At 38.2% G+C, this 22988-nt stretch overlaps 1 protein-coding gene and 1 pseudogene across 1 annotated transcript in view; both read left to right on the top strand.

Annotated features, from left to right (window-relative positions):
• The window catches only part of VIPR2 (vasoactive intestinal peptide receptor 2), a 101452-nt gene that overhangs the window by 6042 nt on the left and 72422 nt on the right, over window positions 1-22988 (top strand). Inside the window, exon 2 of the mRNA XM_032806343.2 lies at window positions 1457-1559. Within this exon, the coding sequence (XP_032662234.1) occupies window positions 1457-1559 (103 nt within the window). The remainder of the gene's footprint in view (window positions 1-1456; window positions 1560-22988) is intronic.
• Window positions 4975-5954, top strand: LOC142046416 (E3 SUMO-protein ligase KIAA1586-like; annotated as a pseudogene).

The following is a 22988-nucleotide window of genomic DNA, read 5'->3' as shown; positions in this document are numbered from 1 at the left end:
CCAGGACTTGAGCCTAGATCTCCTGACCCACTCCACTGCCTTAAACCCAAGACCATCCTGCCTCTCACTTATTTATAATACTTCATAGTGTACTAACTGATGTTCTAATATTATGTAAAAGTAATGCTGTTTTGTAAATTAGACCTCATTACAGGTTATTAAATCTTCGCTGACAAGAGGAGAGAGAGGCCATCACTTTGTGCATGAATTACAAAATGTGCAGATGATTGAACAGTTCAGCAAAGTCTTACTGCCTTATAATTTTTTCATTTGCTTAATCTTGCTGCTGTATTCCAAGAGACTAAAATGTATTATTGTTCCTAAATATTTTCTGTTGTCCCTACCCCCTCAACTCTGCCAACATTTCCACCCTTACCTTCCTGCTTGTCAATTTATTGCACAGTCACCTGTTCCATGCAGACTCCTGTGCATCGTGTGAGCTTCTTGAGTTCATTCCTCCAGTTCTTCTGCTGTGCTCCCTGCCATGAATCTCATTGACTTGAATAAAAAAAAATTTATTTGTTGTTCCCCTTCCTCTAGTCTCAGTCTGTCTAACTGTCTGTGCTCATGGGCAGGGACCCTTCCTTCTTGACTGCCTTGAAAGTGCCTTTCATATTGTGGGCAGTGCTATAAGCGAAAGAGGAATAATGATAACACAGCTGTTTTAAAATGAGTTTCTCACTGCATGCTACTTGCTTAAATCAAAGAATCTGTGATGAAGTATTGTCAGAGGCGGCTCTAGATATTTCGCTGCCCTAAGCATGGCAGCATGCCGTGGGGTGCGCTCTGCCAGTCGCCGGTCCTGCCAAAGCCTATACGCCTGCAGGAGGTCCACCGGAGCCCTGCCTGCAGAGCACCCCCCGCAGCATGCCGCCCCAAGCACGGGCTTGGTGTGCTGGGACCTGGAGCCGCCCCTGAGTATGGTGACCCCCAGAAGGTAATGGTCACACTGTGACAAAGAAAAGCAAATGTTATTACATTAAAGATGGTGCAGTTTGCTTGCTTGACACACATAGTGATGCAAATTCAGCTTTTCTAAAATGAAGCAGTTTTCTTTAAAAAATCAAAAATGTACTTGTCGCCCCATTAAGGATGTTATATTGGAGTACAGATTGACACACTGCCTTTCTGTAAGGCGGGGGCAAAGTTTTTCAGAAAAACGTTGGTAAATACATTATGTTGTCAAGGACTCTTTTTTATAAATGGCAGTGTTGATTTTGGAATTCTTCAGAAAGGAGTTGAGGAGGGCTCCTTTTTATGGAAGAGCATTCTTTTAATGTTTCATTTTGAAAAGCCAAAATGCATAGACTTTGAGAAGGGACTGTGCCTAGCACACTCTTAAGGCCTTAAAATAACAAATAAAAATTGTGGATTCTTTGATTGGTAGTTGCATCCATTATGGAACATTTTAATTAAAATACTTTAAGACCCAGTCCTGTTTGTTCATTTTAAACAGGTGAATGGCATCCACCCAGAATGCAGATTTCAGCTGGAGATTCATGAAGAGGAAATAAGATGTATGGAACTTCTAAACAGTGTCAAAACAGTGGCATTTAAAGGTAAGAAAAAGATGTGCTGCAATGCACAGATAGCTTATAAAGAAAAAATCCTTATTCATCAGCACTGTTGAACTTCTTTGACAGTTAAAATTACATTTTCAGAATTTATTTGTGCTGTGACTGTACTTTTTATGAATTGGATAATTCATGCTGACTTCGTATTGAAAGTAAAAACTAAGGATGAGAGGCCTAATTAACATTCTGATGCACATGGCAATTCAGATACAGAATCAAATTAATCCTTGATGTATCTCCATTGAAATTTATGGAGTTATGCCACAGGTGAACTTGGACCTCACAGCTTTATTAAAAGACTCCCTCCCACACGCAGTTTTCTGGATACAATAACATTAAAAATATACACGTGGAACTTACTGTACCTAGGTGGAGGAGGGAGGAGAAAGGAAGTGACCTATAATTAGATTTCATGAAGGGGAGACCAGTTCTACTTTTTTCTTCTGTTTTAAGCTCTTAGGGGGGTTTCTCTGCAGTTGTAACGTGAGTGGAAGGTAAGATGATCAGAAAACAAATAAAAATGTATGACATTTTCCTTGTAAGTTGGAGCCTCTGACAAGTTCACCAGTTCACAGAGCAAATATACTTTTCAGTATGAAGGTAAGAAATGTACCCTGGCATTTTCAGTGTGAACACAATAAATAATCTAGTGATGCAAAGGAAAAACAAATTGTAGCATTAAAATACCTAGAATGGAAGCCCTGATTAAGAACTTTGTTTAAAAAAAACAAACAATTTATTATCATTTGTAGGTAAGGTGTTTCTCAGCTGGAAGAAGATGTTTGTTATATGTATATTTTTATTACAATTATTAGTGTTATATTATATTTGTATAAGCCCTATGGCCAGAAGCTCCAGCGGGGGAAGAGTTCTCTACTCTCTCTACTGATGAAAAGGGAAAAGTGCTGCCATAAAAACCTCTTTTTTGCACAGACACCTACACACCCTTTGTGACGCTTGAGATGAACTTGGGAGTTTAGAAGACAATGGGCTCCAGGGAGGCTCTGAGAAGGAAAAGAGCTATTATATACCTTGTGGTAAAAACTTCATTTCTAGAGCTGGCTAGGAATTTTGCAGTTTCCACAAAATCAAAATTTTTCATGGGGAAATTTTTCTGTTTTCAGTTGAGAAAATTGAAATTAAATATTCTGAACTGAAATATTTCATTTTTTATCTGACACAATGCATTTCATTTTGAAACAGTTCAACAAAACATAAAACTGCATTTCCCTACCAGCACATGGCCTTGTGGAATTGTAGTTCAGGCCCCAATTCCCTCTTATGGACTGGGATCCCTCGAGGACTACATCTCCCATAATGGAATGGGGATTTCCCTCTGATAGAGCCTTGTGGTGCATAATGAGTTTCTTCTCCCCGTGCAACCTTTTTGGGATTCAATGCCACAGAACTTGCCAGACTACAGGTGTCAGCAGCATCCCTTTACCATGATCCCTATTTCATGATCCCCTGGAGGTCTCTGAAATTTCAGTGTGTGACTCCTAGAGGACATATTCAAATATGCATTTGCCTGCACTAACACAGTCAAAAGCAGTATATTTTTCTATCATTTCTCCTTTTGATTAATCTGGCTCAGACATTAGAAGAAGTGCAGTTGTAATAACAGTGGCTGTTATGTACATTGATATCTGTTCCAAGAAAATTCCCACTGAAATCATTTATCTACTCCTAGATTCTGTATTCATAGTGAAATTGTTTTATGGAAATAAGTGTTAAAGAAAGTGGTAAATGCTACATGAAAAATACTAATGCATAGCCAAATGGTGAAATGATTAATTATTTAAGTAGGCTTAGTAATCTTAAATTAATAAATTCATATGAGCTATTTAAAAATCCCAATTTAGTTAACTTCAAAATCCTGTTGTGCTGTTCACTGTTGCTGGGCTGGTCCAAGGAGGAGATCTCTGCTGTGAATTTCAGCTGCCTTTGGCTTTTGGAGAGGAAGTGCTAATGTGATGTTTTGACTTTTCTGAGGGGTTTCCTTTCAACATGTTGTTCAAGCCCTCCTACCATTTTATGGTGGTGGTTTCTCAAAAGGAATCTGCACGCTTCTTCTCATGCCTTGCAAGGAAGCAGTACTTCTGACATTATTGATTCAGTGCAGTGGGACCCAGTGGTGGAAGATGGGCTTGCACATGTAATTACGTGCTAGGCTGGAGAATAGATCCAGGGAAATGAATCCAGTTTATGGGGTGTATGCTTAACACCCTTGGATAATTTTATATCTACAACTGATTTTAAAGGTAACTTCTACCAAGAAACTGGCCAAATGGCACCCATAGGCTAATAATACTCACTTGCATATCCAGAAATATTTGTTATGTGTGTGTCCTTAATGCACCCATAAACTGTCTCTGTTCATGAGCAAAATATCCTAGTTTAAGGAATCTTCTATACTCAGATATACACACCCTTCACATTTGTGTTACACTCTGATGCACTCCAGAACAGCAATCAAAATACCAGGAAACTGAAGCAATGTAGATTGTCAATCAAAACATATAATAACCGTGAACCAGTTAAATCAGCAACAGTATGAACAAACGTAACAGTCCAAATGGCAAGCATATAGCAGCAGGCCTTGAGTAACTACACACCCCCAACCAGTGGTGAGCGGGAGCCGGTTTGCACCGGTTTACGCAAACCGGTTGGTAAATTTTGAAGCAGTTTGAAAACCAGTTGTTAAAAATTGTTACAAAACAAATGTTATAAAATGATCTTAAAACCAAATAATCTTAATCTTATAAAATGGTGTAAAATATAATACGGTGTACAAAATAAATTTCCAATGCAAAGGGACGCAAAATTCTAGCAGTTAAAGAGCAGTTTCTACAAGAGATAGGTCAAGATTTATGTTGCTATGCAAGTGCGCGTCTAATGTCATCGCAGGCTGCGATTTGGTCGCATCCAAGTTCATCCTGACATAACAACGTCTAGTTTATTATTTTATTAATGGGTTGCACTTGCCTCATTCGTGCACTTGCTCAACTGTTTTCTATACAGTTCAACACGACCAGTGAGTCATAGTCGGCCTGTTTGTTTCTAGTAAATTGCATGTGAGATTTTGATGTGTAATACTAACTGGACTGTTATTCGAAGATTGAAGTTTTCCATTCAATATTATTTACCCTTCATAATGAAACACCAGAAAAGCATTAGTGATTGGTTTTCCAATAAAATGACAAAATCATTAGTCTGTAGTTCTAGTGTGAAAATAATTATTAAAATACTGATGAGAATAATTTTGGTGATGAAAATATCTTAAATGTTGAATCATCTGAAAATGTGTCCACAGTGAAGAAGAATACATGATTGTGAAAATTTAGGACCCGATTGTTGGACTTCCGAGCAGGCATAATATTTTTTAAAGAAATATAATGCCATGATAATTAAAGGCAAAAAACTTGGCTGTTCCCACTGTGCAAATACGTCACATTTGGGGGTCCTTGGAGGAAAATATTTACACATTTCTTCGGAATGGCAAAAGTGTATTATTAAAGCATCTGGAACTGATTAAAAAGTTCAGCAAGAAAAAAAAAGAAGGAACATTCTGAATCAAGCTCTCATTTGAGAGTTATAAATATTTTAAATGAATCTAAAAAAGAACTTCTCACTACAGTGATTGATAAACTTACTGAAAAAAATATTGCAATAACCAGCAAAATTTTCATCATAGTTTACAGCTTAGTTAAAAAAAAACCGACCAATGTCAGATATGGAGGATGAAGTAGAGCTACAAATTAAGAATGAAACTGATTTAGGGAACTGCCTACATTCTCGATTTTCAGCCATCAGAATCGTAGAGCATATTGCTGAATTAATAAGAAAACAAATTTTTAGTAAAATCATCAAAAACAATTCAAAGATTTGTATTATTATTGATGAAGCTTCTACAATTTCAAGTAAAACTGTGCTTGTAATTCTTATAAAATGTGAATTACAAAATTCTTCACCAACAATTTTTCTCAATTTAGTGGAATTAGAATCAACAAAAGCAGAAAATATTTATAATACTTTGAGAAATACGCTAACCAATACAGGATTTGACACAGAATATTTAAAGAAAAATTTAATCAGATTTTGTTCTGATGGCATGAACACCATGCCTGGACATAAATCTGGAGTTGCTACAAGACTGATTCAAGATTTTCCAAACATTATAATTTGGCATTGTTTGAATCATTGGCTACAACTGGCTTTAGATGATGCTCTAAATGATATCAATGAAATAAGCCATTTCAAGATTTTTTGGACAAGATTTATGCAATTTTTCATCAGTCAGAAAAAAGTCAGTTTGAACTTAAACCAGTTTCTAAAGAACTATATATTGAAATCATCAAAATAGGCTGTGTTTTTGGTCCACGATGGACTTCTTGTAGCCTTAGAGCTATCAAAGTGGTCTGAAGAGCTTATCCAGGCCTTTATATTTATTTTTCCAAAAATAACAAATTTTCTGGCATGGAAAAAAGATTGAAAATCAAGGAATTTTTAAAAGACTTGGCATTAATGATTGACATTTTGGATGAACTTGCATTATTATCAAATGCACTGCAAGTGAGACAATTGAGTTTAACAAAGGCAGATAAGGTAATCAAATGAATGACTGATTTTTTTCATACAATTGAAAGATAGTTTTGGTATACACAACCATAAAATTAATGAAATGATCGAAAGTGATGCTTTTAAATGCATAGAGTTTGAAGATAATGCATAGAGTTTGAAGATAATGTAAGGTTAAATCTATTACTTTGTCTCTATTACTTTGTCTTTGCCATGAGACAAAGTAATAGAGTGTATTATTGAAAAAAACGAAGGCAAGATTATTAAACGAAAATCACATTAAATGTAAAGAAGATAATTTAGGTCGTTCTAGTAATACACCTAAAATATTTGAATCATTCATGGATACCACTTCATGGAATATTGAAGAAGTCAGGTTACCTTGGAAATCAAGAGAAGAAAAAGTACATGAATTAAATAAATTCATAAAATTTGTAGTCGATTTAAATGATTTTCATGACTATGTAGAGAATAACATTGAATCAAAAAATCTTCCTGACCCAGAAACAATGAGGAAAGCAAAGCAAAATATGAACGCAATTGCAATTAGTTCTGCAGAAAGAGCTTTTTCGTTGATGAATATTATTTGTAGTGATTAAAGCGCGAATTTAACAATTAAACATATCTCAAGCTTTATGACCATCAATTTGCTGGGAAGCCCACTAAGTTCCTGAAACCCAATACCATATGTTAAATCATGGATGAGAAGTCATCTATCCGCATTAGATACCAGAGTTCGTGTATCCAACACCAAAGATTATGGAGAAGATCCGGAAGCCATTTGGAAATTACTACCTAATTAGTAATAAATAATGTACTTAAATATTCTTTAAAATATTGTTTGTTGCATTGTATACTTCAACATGAATATACTTTTTATTTTTAATAACTTAAGCAGTTCACATGTAATATTTTAAAATATAAGAATAGGGATTTCATTCTTAAATATTATTATTGTTTGCTTACTCATACATCTCTTCTTTATATTTTCTTCTTTTCAAATGTATTTTAAATTTGTTTAATAAAGCAATACTTTGTTTCTATTGTAATAAACATGTAAAAATGTTTTTTATTTTTTTATTGTTAAGTATGACTCCCAATGACTCAATGCATTGCCACTTCTGATGGAGAAAGGTACAAAAAATACATACTGTGGCACATCCCTTAAATCAGAACTTTTTATAGGGAGCCTGTTGTTAAGATTTTGGTAGCTCATCACTGCTCCCAACGCTATGCGCGTGCATGCACACAAATTGGAACACTGAGTTCAGGAAGCAGGAACCAAGAAACAAACAGGAACAGGAAGCAATAAGCAGGAAGGCAACACACACACTAGTCATTGCAATTTACTTAACTGATAAGAACAATGTAGTCAAATGGTTTTACTTCGAGATGGGCTAGTTGGCTTTGTTAAAATAAGAACCGCCTGAAACCTTTGCCCTAAACTTGAATCAAACATCTAAAGCTTATTTAAATAAAATAAATTGATAAAAAATATTTCTCTTATTTTGAATAGGAGGGCTCACTACATGGTCCTTGCTTCATCTTTCTCACTGATCTTGGTATCTGCTGCCTGTCACACCAAGGCCATAATAATGTTAAAATTCTTCCCCATTGACTGGCAAAGTGGGTGAGGTAATATCTTTCACTGGACCAGCTTCTGTTGGTGAGAGAAACTAGCTGGTCCAATAAAAAATATTACCTCGCTCACCTTGTCTATAATATCCTGGGACTGACATGGCTCCAACAACACTGCTTATTCCCATTGACTGAAATTTAGTCAGCAATGGAGGGACTCTCTTCCACTTGAGGAATAAAAACTCACTGAGCCTGCACTACTGAAGTCAGTGGGAATTTTTCCATTGACATAAATGGGCATAGGATTGAGCCCTGAGTCCCTAGGCACAATTCTCCAGAATCTGATTGCCATACATGGTGATAAGATTGGTTAGGGTAAGCCTCCATTCCCTCTAGGAGAGGCAGCCTCTCCTTTTGCCTAGAAATGTATCAGCAGTGAGAGGGAGAAGAAATATAGATTCATGATTTTTTTTGGTATGTCAGAAAGGACCGTTACAATTGTCTAGTCTGAGCGCCTGCACAACACAGGCCATACATATCACCTGTCAGTAATTTCTGCGTTATACCCGTAATCTTTGGTTGTGGTGTCCAGGAAGATCCTGTGGTCTTCATGGGTCAACAAAGCAATATTGTGGACCATGCCCTCTGTTAGTCGAACACTGTATATATACTATAAAAATAACAAATCCACAGTTTATGCTAATAACATGGATCCTGTGCAGGCCTGTCGACAGAAATTCCGGGCCCTGGGGGGATGGGGCTGAGGGTGGAAGTGACAAATTCATCACTTCTGGGACTGCGCCCCCCTCCCCTCCCCTCTCCTGCCCTCGCCTCCCCTGTTGGCAGGTCTGATCCTGTGTTCCACTTAGGATATTTTGTAGACAGTTTGTTTGGTCTATTGCCTTCTTATCTGACCTCATAAAAAATCCAAAGGGAAAAAACCTATACCAAATAAAAAATTACTTTTTAAAAATCGTAAAACAAGCCAGTAGCAAACTGCTGTTGTTGCTGTGGGTTTGACATTTCACACAGTTCTAAAGCAATAGATTCATATCTGTGCACCTTTAATTAACCTTGTAAAAGAGAAAGAATGACTGTCAAGGTCAAAGATGTTAGAGCTAGATTAGAAAAGTTAAAATCGTTAGATAATTAGGCTGTGTATCATAGTTTTCTGTATAAAAAAACTCGATAAAGATTTAATTATTTAAAAAAAAATCCCTGAAAACTGAATTTCTCTTTGATTTTGGGCTTTGTGGCTTAGACACTTCTAAATCAATAGTTTCAGATGTTACTTCCCAAATGTGTTTTGTGAAACCCATATGCCAATTAAAAATTTTAATCTTTGATGTGGTGTGTAATCTCCAGGAAGGTATCTAGATGGAAAAATAAGAAACCAGCTTTGGCAGGAATTTTCACAGAGAACTTTTACAAACATTTCAAAGAGAAATTTTGAAATGCAGTGGGTAATAGAAAAACAAAAGGACAAGCAAAAAGATACTCTAACTTATTCATAGATTTTAAGACCAGAAGAACCATTTTGATCATCTTATTTGACTTCCCACATAACACTGGCCATAGAATTGTACCAGAGCAAATAACTTGAACTAAAGCATGTCTTTTAGAAAGTATCGAAGATACTAATTTGAAGATTTCTAGTGATAGAGACTCCACCACATCTTTTGGCATATTGTTAAATGATTAATTTTATCTAAATGAAAGTTTTCATTTTGATCATTTATTTGCATTATTAAATATAGTTATAGTTGCCTATCATATACTCTGGACACATATGCCATGGGTTAAACCACACAAAATCAGGGTCAATCTGGGGTGAATGGGCAGAGGGCCATTTGGCTTGGGCCTCAAATTTAGACACTTATTAATTTTTTGGCATTTGATAAGTTTCACAACTTGTTTTTATGCACATCCCTATCGGACCAAAATGTTGTTATACCAATAGAATAAAACCCAGCAGGATCTTATTAAGAGGGTTACGGCAAAGAATCCATATTTATTGTAAATATAATAATAAAGCAAAAGATAAAAGTAAACAACATTGTTTGACTACTTATTCCTATCACTGCATATTCCTTATACACACACATATATTCATTCACATAATCATTCATTCAAGTTCTGTATAGGTGTTATAGTTATCAGCCTAGAAGTTGCTCATGCCAAGTTACTGGCCAGGTATCTTGGTCATGAGGATGGAATCAAGTCTGTGTCAGATGCACCTGATGCTCCTGGAGGTTGGCAGCAGAACCAGAGACTCAAAGTCTTCAGTCTTTAGAGTCCATTCTTATAGGATTTAATTCCTATGTTAGTCTATGGGAACTGTTTCATCCTGCTGTTGCTGACGCAATCAGCAGATGGCACATTCCTGATGGCTCCACACTATTCAAAGTTTGTGTTTCTCATCCTTCCAGGTGATGGGGTGGATCCCAGTTTACCCTCCGGGAGTTGTCTGGTGGTCCACTTGACACATTCTTCTGCTGATGGATACTCCCTTTCTAGGCTGGCACCTCCCTAACCATTCACGTACATCAAGCATTCATCAACATACATTCCATATCTTAACCATATTTTAATGTACTTTTTCCACCACTTTCGGAGTGTGTGCTAATTCATTTGAGACTCCCGGCCCTTTAATCACAAAGAGTTGGGGTCTGTTCCTATGAGCTGTTGCTATTACAATGAAGTGAAAGTCACTTAATGGCTTATAGCATTTGTTTACATTGTATCAATTACAGCTGAAGGCTCACAGCAGGGGTGGTAGCATAGTGTTCACATCAAGAACAAAGTCAATTAACTTGTTTGTAAGTTTACATAGTAATAGAGTATCTTTCACAGGACAGATACAATCAATGGTTTGTACAGATAGTAGCTTAGAAGTTTTAACAGAAGACCCAAGAGATTTTTGTAGTTGCTGAAACTTTTGGATTTTTAAAGTGTGGGGAACAAATTATGGGGGGCCACTGTCACTTGGGGGAATCACTGTTAGTACCTTCTTTAATATCCCTACAATGTGACACACGCTCTCAGCTTAGAGCTGCAAATTTAAGCAAAAGAGAGATGTGATTTGGTAAAAAACATAATTTTTTTGTTAACTGATATAGATTTTGTCATATTAAAGAGTTAAAAATGTTCATAAATATTAATAAAAATATATCAGTTCTGATGGCACAAGATTAGATCGTGATGAACATGTCCTCTTAGATCAGCTGATTTTATAAACAAATCACTGCTAGTGGTTGGTGCTGGATCAAGTGAGTATTGAAAGGTAGAGTATTCTTACATTTTAGTGTCTTTATAGTTTTACATCTAGTTGACTAAGGAATTATTTATGTGTGAGAATGCCTCATTATTATCTTTATATAGTAGCTAAAAGAGGTGACTGGTTGTTTGGTTGAGTCCTATCTTGGTAGCTTGGCCATCATCATAGGCTTTCATAGTCTATAGGCCCAGATTCAAGGTGAAAATTTGTGAGGACAATCTTGTACAGTGAGTTTCATGAGGACACATGTTTGAAATTTTTGGACATTATATGCATCTGTCAGGATAGGTTAATCAATGGCTATTATCCAGGATGGTCAAGGACACAATCCCATGCTCTGAATGTCTCTAAACCTCTGATTGCCAGAAGCTGGGACTAGACACTAGGGGCTGGATCACTTAATAATTGTTCATTCCCTCTGAAGAATCTGGCATTGGCCACTGTCAGTAGACAGGATACTTAGCTAGATGGACCATTGGTCTGACCCAGTATGATCTTCTTATGTTCTTATCTGTACATCTCCTGGTGTCTAGTCCCAAGATATGTAGTGATATCCAATATTGCATCCAATTCTAGGACACTATGCCAATTTAAATGGGCCCTCAAGCCAGTTAGCCCAGCTATCTCAGCTTCTCTCTGCAAGACCATGGCTGGTCATGGCGGCTGCACTCATCCATTTAGTTGAACGTTCTAGCTAGCTTTAGGCAGAGAAAAGAACAGACTTGTCAGTCATTTACTGCTAGTAAAGAGACTAAAATTACCATTACTAGTTTTCTAAATGTGCAGTTTTCATGTGTATTGAGGTTTGGTATTTGTTATTACACTAGTATTCAAAGAACATATTTATAAAGAATGTCCAAATTACTGTGATGTAAGATCATAGATACAAGTCCTAAACTTTATTACAGACCAATGGAAAACTGTCTTCTAAACATCTTTAGCATGACTTTCTACTGCTAATGTTCTAGATAAAGTTCAGGGCCATTCATGCATACATTCATCCATTCAGGCATACAAACAAATATTTATAATCCCCAAACAATATTAAAAGTAGGACTGGTCAGGAAATTAGGACATTTTCCCTGGAAAATTTTCCCATAAACATTTTTTTCATTTTTGCTTGAAATTTTAATTTTTTCATTTTGGTTTCAATAGTTAAACTTGTTGTAAAAAAAAACAGAAAAGCCACAAAATTGAAAATTTTTGTTTGCCAAAAAATGTTTGTGTAGGAGTTTTGGTTGTCTGTTGTAAGATTGAAAAAATTCAAGGTAAGCAGATACTTTTTCTGAAAAATTTAATTTGATCAAAACCCAATAATTGGTCAAAAAATTTCAATAGAATTTTTTTTACCAACAACATTTGTTAGACTAAGTCCAAAGATACATTAGAAAAGAAGCATTTTTGATAAATAAAAACCAAGTTCTATTTATGTTTATTTGTTTTAACCAAGAAAATCTGTTTGTTGTATAGCTAGCCTTGCAAAATTCTACTTGCAAGGGCTAGTAATTTTTATAAACTAGCAAGTAATTTTTTTGGTTTAATTTAACTCCATTGTGTATTGTTGGGCAACCAGATTCTGTCTGGACTAGTTAATATTCAGGAAAACTGTGCAAGACTGCTTCAGCCCATTGCAGCCAATATTACATGGATTGTTCACAGCCTTGCACCCAGTATAGTCATTGTGACGGAATGCATCCCTGTATTCACATCCTACATGCTATTATAATAATCTTTGTACATGGCATGCCTTGTGAGGTATCATTTCAAAACTTATAACTTGTGGATCAGTAATATCATGGTAAAATGCATGTAGCAATGTTAATGTGTAAAGGTATGAAGTTGAACATAAGCTGAAATCATGACTAAAATGTGGTTCCCAGATAAGTCTGGGGAGTGGCTAAACCAGTTTCTCAAAGACAAAGGACAAGCTGATGCCCCATTCAAGGGTCAGCAAAGCTGATAGATCATCACCTGCGAAGTAGCCATTCTTTGGCAAGAAAGTGGGGGGCAGGGACAAAGATCTGCATCTTAGCAAAGAAACAGTATGAGGTTTCCTTCCTCCACCAGACCCCTATCTCTTGTTTCCCAGCTGGAAATGCTTTTCAAAGAGGGACTGAAACTATAAAAAAGAGGAGCAAACTCCCTAAGAGTCCCCTCTCTCTCACTTCCCATCTCATGCTCCGCTCCTGAGAAGACAAAGGAAACAGCCATTGGACTCTGGGGAAGGGGTCCTGACCTGAAAGTTTGGTCAGTAGTGCTGTTGGAAGAATGTGGTGAAAAACTTTCCTTTGAATCTAATATAGTTTGTTAAACTAGGCACTAGAAAGCATTTTTATCTTTATTTTCTTCTAACCATTTTTGCCTTTTATGCCTCATCACTTGTACTCACTTAAAATCTCTTTCTTTGTAGCTGATAAACTTGTTTTATTATTTTATCTAATCCAGTGTGTTTAACTTAAGTGTCTGGGTAATTCCATTTAAGGTGGTATTTTATTCCCTTCCAAGAATAACAGATTTAATGTATTTGGACTGTCTGGGAGACTGCGGAGCAGTACAAGGCATACATTTCTGGTGGGAAATCTGGGACTGGGAGTGTGTTGGGATTATCCTGCAGGATAACCAAGGCTGTTGAGATCCAGAGTGTGACTGGCAGGCTGCAGTTACACAAACACATCTGGGGGTGATCTGCATGCTGGCTACCTGTTTGTGAGTGGTTCAGGTTGGGCACTACAACAGTAAGGCATTGCAAGACACCCCAGGCTGCCCAGCCAGGGTGACACAGCCCCCTCTGATCTGCATTGCACCCTGTTATGTCAGTCATTTATCCCTGTGCAAAGTAGATGTAAAGCAGACATAAAAGGCTACTGTCAAGGTAAAACTGACTTAGTGTCAGAGAAAGCTGGTATGGAACTATTATGGCCAGGGCCGGCTCCAGGCCACAGCGCACTGAGCGCGTGCTTGGGGCGGCATGCGGCGGGGGGCGCTCTGCCGGTTGCCAGGAGGGCGGCAGGCGGCTCCAGTGGAGCTCCCACAGGCGTACCTGCGGAGGGTCCGCTGGTCCCGCGGCTCTGGTGGAGCATCTGCAGGCACGCCTGCGGGAGGTCCACCGGAGCCACGGGCCACCGGACCCCCCGCAGGGAAGCCTGCGAGAGGTCCACCGGAGCCGCGGGGCCGGCGAGCGGCAGAGCGCTCTCCGTGGCATGCCGCCGTGCTTGGGGCGGCGAAATTGCTAGAGCCGGCCCTGGTTATGGCTGTAGTCACCTTGTCATTAGCATTAAGTGAGCTTGTTCTAAATTTGCTTTGTTCCCAAGCCTGTAATTTCTTTGCCCTTCTCTCTTTTCCTCTTTCTCATTTACATATCAAAAGATGCAGAAAGAATTTCCGTCCATATGTTTGTAAACTGCCATGTATGCTGTACTGCATAGTATTGCATTCAGAGCTTTGGACTTGAAAAACATTGCCCGTAGGAACTGAGGCCTCTTTAACGTATGGTCTGATTACCATGTGATAATCAAGTACAAAATATAACTGCTTCCCACACTTTAAAACAAACCATGGGCTAGCTGACAACGTATTGTCTCATTTTCAGACGGCTTTCATTTTATCTTGTTTATTGTACACAAGTCCTTTACTAAAAAGTATTAACCACCCCTCCTCCCAGAGTTCTTCAAGACTTTGTTTGAACTGGCACTCTCCTCTATAATCCAATTGTAAAGTGCCACCTAGTGCTTTATTATTATATTATATTATATTATATTATATTTTATATTATTCCTATCCAACCTAGTGTTTTATATTTTTAGGGGGATGGAATCATATATACCTAAATAATTTTCATTCAGAAAGATAGGAGACGAGATACCATGGTGATACATGTAGTCTCAGTACATACACAAACAGAAAGATGAGAAATGCACTTTAGTTTACTGTGTCTTTCATGCTGAATGTACCACAATCATTACAGTCCAACCATGCAAATAAAATGTGTATTATAGGCTAATGTAGGAAGGGAACAGCGATTCCATGGCCAGGTTTCAGGGAAGCCTATTGAGCAAAGGGAAGCTGCTAGGTTGTGAGGGGTTAGAGTTGATTGTTTTATTACATGGTGGGAGTCATAGGCCAGGGAGAAGAAAGGGTCCTTATGAGGAAACTTGAAAAGTGAATCAGTTAGGGTCAGGGAAGCTCTCCCTGGAAGCTCTCCATGGAAGAAGGAGCTGTTCTCTGAGTGTGGTAGCTGTAGTGAGCGGAGGTAAAGGGAAGTATAGTATTTGAGATGTATGGGGAATGGCAGACAAGAAAGAGATAAGTCAGAGAAATAACACTACTGGCACAGTACACTCTGTGTATGTGTGTGTCAGGATGGGAAGGTACACAGCTAATAATCAAGACTTAAGAGTTTATTTGTACAGGATGCTAACATGGAGAGGAAATGCATAAATGAATCTAACATAGTGGGAATGTGCTCGCATTTCTGGGGCACCCAAGAAAAGATAAGCTGCTGTGTTTTAAACAAGCTGAAATGCAGAGAAATGAATATCAGGAATTGTGTAAAATAAGGTTTTGGAATTACTGAGATGAGAAAGCAAAAGCCTGAGTAACTCTCTTCCAAGAGGAATTGATGAGATGTGGTTGAATCTGAGCTCTGTTTGGGGATAGTAGGGAACAGAGAGATGGGGATGGTGTGGTAAAGATTCCAGGGGAGATTGGGTGAATCTAGAATCTGAACATTTTTTTGGAAATTCCACAAAACATTCTTGTGGGAAAAGTCTTCCCACCATTGTGAGTATGACACTCACTATATTGACACCACCATCTACAATTTCTACCAGTCAGGGGTTTGACTTTCCTTAAAATATGGCAGCAAACATGTGCTACTTAATATTATTTTTGTACTTAATTAAAATGATTTTAATATATTATAATAAATTTAGGTCTTGACCTTAGTTGTCATTTTCATATTAAATTTTAAATCGGTTTATTTTTTAAAAGAAAACCTACATTAACCTTAAATTAAATCCTAACCTTAAATTAAAAAATCCAATTTGAATAAGAAAGTCTGATTTAAAAAGTATTGATTTTTATCTACCCTGAGATTAACCAATGTAAGTATAACACCTGAATTGCTGGCTGTATCCCACCCCTAAAAAAATACTTAGATAATAAGAACATAAGAATGGCCGTACTAGGTCAGACCAAAGGTCCATCCAGCCCAGTATCCTGTCTACCGACATTGGCCAATGCTAGGTGCCCCAGAGGGAGTGAACCTAACAGGCAATGATCAAGTGATCTCTCTCCTGCCATCCATCTCCATCCTCTGAGAAACAGAGGCTAGGGACACCATTCATTACCCATCCTGGCTAATAGCCATTTATGGACTTAACCACCATGAATTTATCCAGTTCCCTTTTAAACACTGTTATAGTCCTAGCCTTCACAACCTCCTCAGGTAAGGAAAAAAGGAAAAATCCAATAGACTCAGAGGAGGAGACCACCGCTTTTTCAGCAAATGGTATTGCTGTTGTTTCTTAATATTCCTGTGGCACTTTCTTGAGGCATTCAAAACCATAGATCATTGTGTTACCTGCCTGCTCTGCAAGAGAGAGAGAGAGAGACTTGCTGGTACTAACCTGGATGATGGCTCCTAGTCACACCAGTCTGTTTGCTATCCCAGACAAACTTCTCAGATCTTACTTTGCCTTATAGATTAACGTTTGCTGTATCCCAGTTCTTGAACTTCCCAGAAGTGTTCCCCTGTAGTGTCCAGTTCCTGTCACCGGGCACTCACAGTAATTACCAAGTCTACTGCCTCCAGAGACCACAGTGTACAGACCAGCTTATTAGATTCAACTGAGAAGGCAAAGGCTACTTAATACCACAGCACTGAGATGACTTTACAGTAAAAAGAGAATAAGTTTATTAGCAAAGAACAGAGATTCACAGATTCAAGTGAGTGTAGAGTAAGAATAATGGAAACAGTGAAGGTACAAATAAAACATAAGTATAACAACAAGCTTCTAAGACACTAATCATAACTTTCAACAGGCTAAATCTTTGTCGAAGGTCAGTTTCTCACCTGAAGCAGTATCTCAACCAGGGGTCCGGTGTCCCCTAGTGGGCCTCGAGCAGGTTTCAAGGGGACCTCCAAGCAGAGCCAGCATTAGACTCACTGGGGCCCGGGGCACAAAGCCAAAGGCCCACCACATGGGCTAAAGCCCAGGTTCCTGTGCCCCACCACCTGGGGCTGAAGCTGAAGCCTGAGCAATGTAGCTTTGGGGGGGCCCTGTGACATGAGGCCCCAGGCAATTGCCCTGCTTGCTACCCCCTAATGATGGCCTTGGCTTTATATGCAGAAAACCAGTTATTGTGGCACAGGTGGGTCATGGAGTTTTTATAGCATGTTGGGAGGAGGGGGCAACAAGGGGCTCAGATAGAAAAAGGTTGAGAACCTCTGACTTAAAGCAGCCTCTCAGCACCAGGATCTAACTTTCATGGGTGCAAAGAACTAAAGGGGTTCTTTTCATGACCTTTTATAGTCCAGCAAACCTTTGAAAGGTATAGTTTTGAAGAGGACCCCTAGTTAAGATCCTTTTTCCCTACTGTCTATACTCCAGTATGCTGACGCCATGCTGCTTTCTCATCCTCTTGTTAACTTGTTCTTCCAGTTTATCTCAGGTGCAAATAAGTTTATATTTGGCTTATCCTGCTTAATTCACATCACAGATCTAGGCAGACCAGTAAATCAACATTCCTTTGTCTGGGAGCATTTTGTTTATCAACCGTGCCTGGTTACATAGTTTAAACATATTTTTAGTACATGCATATAACTTCTTGAATGAGAACCCTACATACATCTTGCAATGTTTCAGATGACCAGTATGATATAAGCTTTCATTTGATACTATGCATGACATTCTTTATAGATAAATACTATGACAGCAATGTGTTAGGTGTAGTGAGTTTGTCAGGTGTGATAGAAGTTGCTGTTACATGACAGTGAATGCTTTGCCAGTTGGCAGTGAGGATCCGTTAGAGTCACAACTCCTACATTAAGTGAATAGCCTTATGAATATTCTGTACAATGTCTGTAATATATGTACACCATTAGACATGGTAGGTCTTGTTAGGAAGATTAGTAGGACTGTTAAAAACAATCTATATTTTTTCATGAAATTGTGCATGATTTTGTGAAAATTAATATTTATCTAACTATCTCAAAGTTTTTGCCCTTGAAAATTGGGTAAAGAACAATAGTCACTCGGTAATTATCAGGACTTGGTTTGATTGAAATTGATTGAGATTTTTCAGGTTTTTAACTACACTGGAAAAATGTTTCCAAATTAGAAGATGTCTATAACTCTTATTTCATAGTGTTCAAATTTTGTTGCAAATATTTTGCGTAGCTATATGACATTTGTTAGGTGAATCACTTTTCTAACAAAAATGTATATGTGACTAAAATGTCTCATCACAAAAGGTACATAATAAAGGGGAGAAGAATTTGAGAGCCCATAAAAGAATATATTTTTAGATTGTAGCACTTTCAGCAGCTCTCACAGTTTTCACTGACTCCAGCATTATAGTTTTTGGCACTCCAGCGTTTTTCAGGAGCACCCACAGCCTTTCAGTGACTGCACATGCCTCCATGACATTTCAGCAACTCTATCAGATTTCCTTGGATCATAATAAATAAACCTAAAAATATACATAAATTAAACCTGAAAATCCATCGTGGAATTCTGATCACAGACATTCAAACTTCATTCTCATGATTTTTCTTGCACTCAGGCTTGGCATTTTGATGGAATTGCATTTCTTATTATTACATTCATTGGATCTATGAATTAGAAAAGATACAGTCCCTTCATCTATGGTTGAGAGCTTGCAGTGTCTGAAAAGCTCTCAGCAATAGGCATTGCATTTCACTGATAACTCTAGATGAAAGCCATAAAAAAAAACAAGGCCACTCCCCATCTCACTAGAGCAGGTTAAAAAATGCGGTGAGTGTGGAATTCTAAATTTCAAGATTTAGTCTGTTTTTCATTTCCATTTTTGTTCTTTTAAAAAAATTTTGTGAATTTTTAAAATCAAAAGGTTAATACAATTTTTTATCAAATGTGTTATAGAAACAGCTTTCATACTTCTTGTTCTAAACATCTCAGTCAGGTTTAACGCTCACAAACTACACCACAGGAAAAGACACATGCCTCTGGTAGTAAGACATACTATGTCTGCATTTGTGTTAATTCTGACTACCCTTTTACAGTTTAGTGACCAGGTCTTGATTCCATTGATATCAGTAGCAAAATTCCCACTGACTTCAGTGTTTGGATCTGTGTGACTGTTTCTGTCAGACATTTTCTGCAAATAAAGTTTTGAATCTGAGATTTGTTTTTTACACTGAAGATCCAGAATGATCCCTCAGTTCATGTTGTCTGAATCACTTTAAGTGCAGCCCAGACTACAGCCGCAATAACATCATGACATGTTTAAGAACTGAGACATTGTGAAGACTCCTAAAGAATTTGCAAATCATTGCAGTACATTCACCGTTATACACAGAGTATTTTAGGAAAAGGATGTCCGGTTGTCTCACGTTGACAGATTCGAGGGTATAATTATATGGATTTGACTGAGTGTTCCGCTGGAAAAATCATTGTAGCCATCAGCTTGTTGGAGGTGGGGTGTGCGCACACATTTTCATGACACATTTCAGCTCATTTTATTGGTCTTATGCACCTAGGGATGGAGCATGCTGGAAAGCTTTGCACCTTCCCCAGATGTGGAGTTCCTTAGGTGCAGCAAAACAGGGCTTCCCCCTAGCACCTTACAAAGTGTGCAGGAGTCCTGCCTCAAACTCTCTGCGCCTGTAATGGTGTAATGATTGGCAGTTCCAGCAGCTAAGTGTGGATGTGATCAAGCTGCTTGCTTGTAAACAGGAGCGATTTCTCCCTGCACCTCTATCTGTGCTCAGTATGGAGTTTGTAAACCTCATTACAGGTATAGAGAATTTGAGGCAGGACTCCTGCAGGAGTTACTCTGGAGTTTAACAGTGTAACTGAGAGCAGAATTTGTCCCATAATTACCATGGGGTTATTTTACCTCCAGCTTTCATTTTCCTCTCTAAACCCAATTCACTGCCTTAAATGTTTATGACCATGAATATGGTAACTAATGTCTATACGGCATTCAAGTGCTTGTGTATTATGGTTCTATTACAAATCGTTTTGGTTTATGTCATGTCCTAAAACTTTTTGAGCTCAGAAAACATGAATCCACAGTTTTTCTAAGGGCTACATTATGCCAACGTTATTTACATTGAGTCGTACCTTTCTCCTTGTATGGCCAGTTGAAATCAATGGCTAGTGAAGTGAGGTACTGCTCAATGTGGTTAACAAGCTAGCTCAAGATTTATAGCACCTTGATGGTTTAATCTAAATATACAACTTCTAAAATATTAAAAAATTACTTTTCCTACTTCAGTTTGCCAGATTTTGAAGGTAGAATCTCATAATACTGTTTCTGTTGTAGTCCATCTAATCAGTGAAACATACAGAATTAACTTTGTTTTATTCTTTGTTTTCTACAGCATAGAAGAAAAAAACTGTAAAGTTTTCTGTCTGCAGTTATTCATAAAACATTCATTTCTTAGGCAGTCACATAGTATTACTCTCAGAACTCTTATCCCTTAAGAGTCAAACCAGTTTCTTGAATTTTAAAACACGTCACTCCAGTTATTGTCAATGAGAGACACATATTTTATAATCTCCAACAGTGTAGAGGAAGTATTGTTTACTGACTAGATCTGGGGACTGAATGTCAGGACTTCTGTTTATATTCTGTGTTCTACCAGGAAGTCACCCTGTCTCTGATTGTTTTCTCCAGCTGCCAATGAGTGTGATAATACCTAGCTATTTCACACGGGTGATGCCGAAGTCTCATTATTTTATTTATAAAATGCTTTGAGATCCTCTGTTTTAGTTAAAAGCCCTACATGTATTATGATAATGTATCCCCTACTACTGGGTTCAATATAAAATGAATATGAAACGCAGCTTTCTTGCTCAAGGTGGACTAAACCAGACAGCAAATCGCTTTAAGGAGCCACCAGCCCCACCAGCTCCTTTTACTTCTTTAAAGAAATGCCAAGAAATCGCCTCAAAGCTCTTTTTTAATACAGCTCCTCCATTTTTTGTAAAGCTCTTCCATTCGAGTGCTGGCTTGGCCTTACAATGTAAAGCAATGTAGGTTGTCTATAGCAGAAGATTTTGGAATGCATAGGTGCTGGAACTAGGAGTGCTGGGGGTGCTGCTGCACCCCCTGGCTTGAAGTGGTTTCTATCATATCCAGGGTTTATAGTTTGGTTGAATGGCTCTCAGCACCCCGACTATGCAAATTATTCCCAACTCCCCTGTTGGAATGTATATTGTGGCATTTTGTACTGTAGATTTATCAAATAGAAAATTACTACATGTATCCTTTTGTACCACAGATCTGCTCACAATCTCTTCATTAAATAAAAAATAATCAATGATGGAACACTGATGGTATCTTGTGTTGATGGTGTTATTGCTAAATGAGTAAAACTAGTGACAGGTAGCACAGATGACATGTTTAACAAAAGATGGCGCTTAGCCTTTGATGTGTCATGGTGAAATGAAATCAATAAAATAATTATTTTCTACTGATCCCATTTTTCTTTTTGATATTTTTTCTATAATTTAAAAAGTGTGACACCACTGACACACGTTAAATCTACAGTGTGTCTTTAAGACCATTAACATTTTAGCAGAGCAATCCTAAAATGTGAGCAGTTTCTGAATCAGCTTGACCTTTTATGCTCTCTGCTGAAAGGAACGAATTTTCCTTCATCTTTTACCAAAAGATGTAAAAAGTACTGAGTAAGATAGGTTTGGTTTTTTTAACTCTCTCTCCATTACATTTACTGTACATTTAATTTGCAGGTAGTCTGTTGTTTCTGCCAGTTGTTGACAACACGATATACATTTTTTTAAAATGTGTGATACAGCATGGCCAGAGGGCAGCAGGAGAGGGTTAGAAGGGAGCTTTATTCCCTGTAGAGGGAAGAAAGTTTGCTATAGATTAATTAGAGCACTTGAAGCCAATTAGAGCACCTGCAGTCAGTTATCTGATTAAAAACCCCTGCTTCAATCAGACAGAGGAGGAGTTGGAGCAGAAAACATTGGTGTTGGAGCAGAGAACAGTTTGGAGGAGTTGGAGCAGAAAGGATTGGTGTTGGAGCAGAGAATAGTTTGAAGGGAAGCGGAGGAAAGTTTGGAAAAGTGCTGCAGTGAACTAAGAAGTCCAAGACCCTACGTAAAGGGGCACCTGGCTTGTGCAGAGGGAGGGCAGGAAGCCCCCCCACAAGCTGAAGGGCAGAAGAGGGAAGTAGCCTAGGGGAAGGAACCGTCAGTTCAAGTGGTTCACCACTGTCCTCAGGGCCCCTGGGCTGGGACCTGGAGTAGAGGGCGGGCCCAGGTCCCTCCTTCTTCACTCCCCTCCTCTAGGACATTAATGGGGCAGTTAATATTCCAATTCAGGGGCAAGAAATGGAGGCTTGAATCCCCCTCAAAGAAGAGAAAGCGCGAGACCCATCATAATAGTGCCAGCAATTTGCCACAAATGTTTTATCGATGTGACTACCTAGAATCTTGCACATACACCAACGGATGTTTTTATAAATCCTGATAAAAATAATGTTTAATTATTTCAGCTGTTTACTTGTACTCTGATCCTACAAGAAATTATGTGCATGTTTAGCTCTATGCACTATGATTAGTTCCAGTGAATATTCACAGGGCTTGATCCAGTGCCCAATATGGTCATTGGAAGGACAAGGCATTGGATTGTGCCCACATTCCATAAAGTTCAGCGCACCCATACATCTTTGCAGGATCAGGGCCTTGTACTTCATCTGTCGATCTGAAAGTTAGAATCAAATGCCCTGGTAATGCATCTGTGGG

The sequence above is a fragment of the Chelonoidis abingdonii genome, chromosome 2 (genome assembly GCF_003597395.2).
Source record: "Chelonoidis abingdonii isolate Lonesome George chromosome 2, CheloAbing_2.0, whole genome shotgun sequence".
NCBI lineage: Eukaryota > Metazoa > Chordata > Testudines > Testudinidae > Chelonoidis > Chelonoidis abingdonii.
The sequence above is the reverse complement of the archived record's forward strand: the minus strand, read 5'-3'. Positions and strand labels throughout refer to the sequence as shown.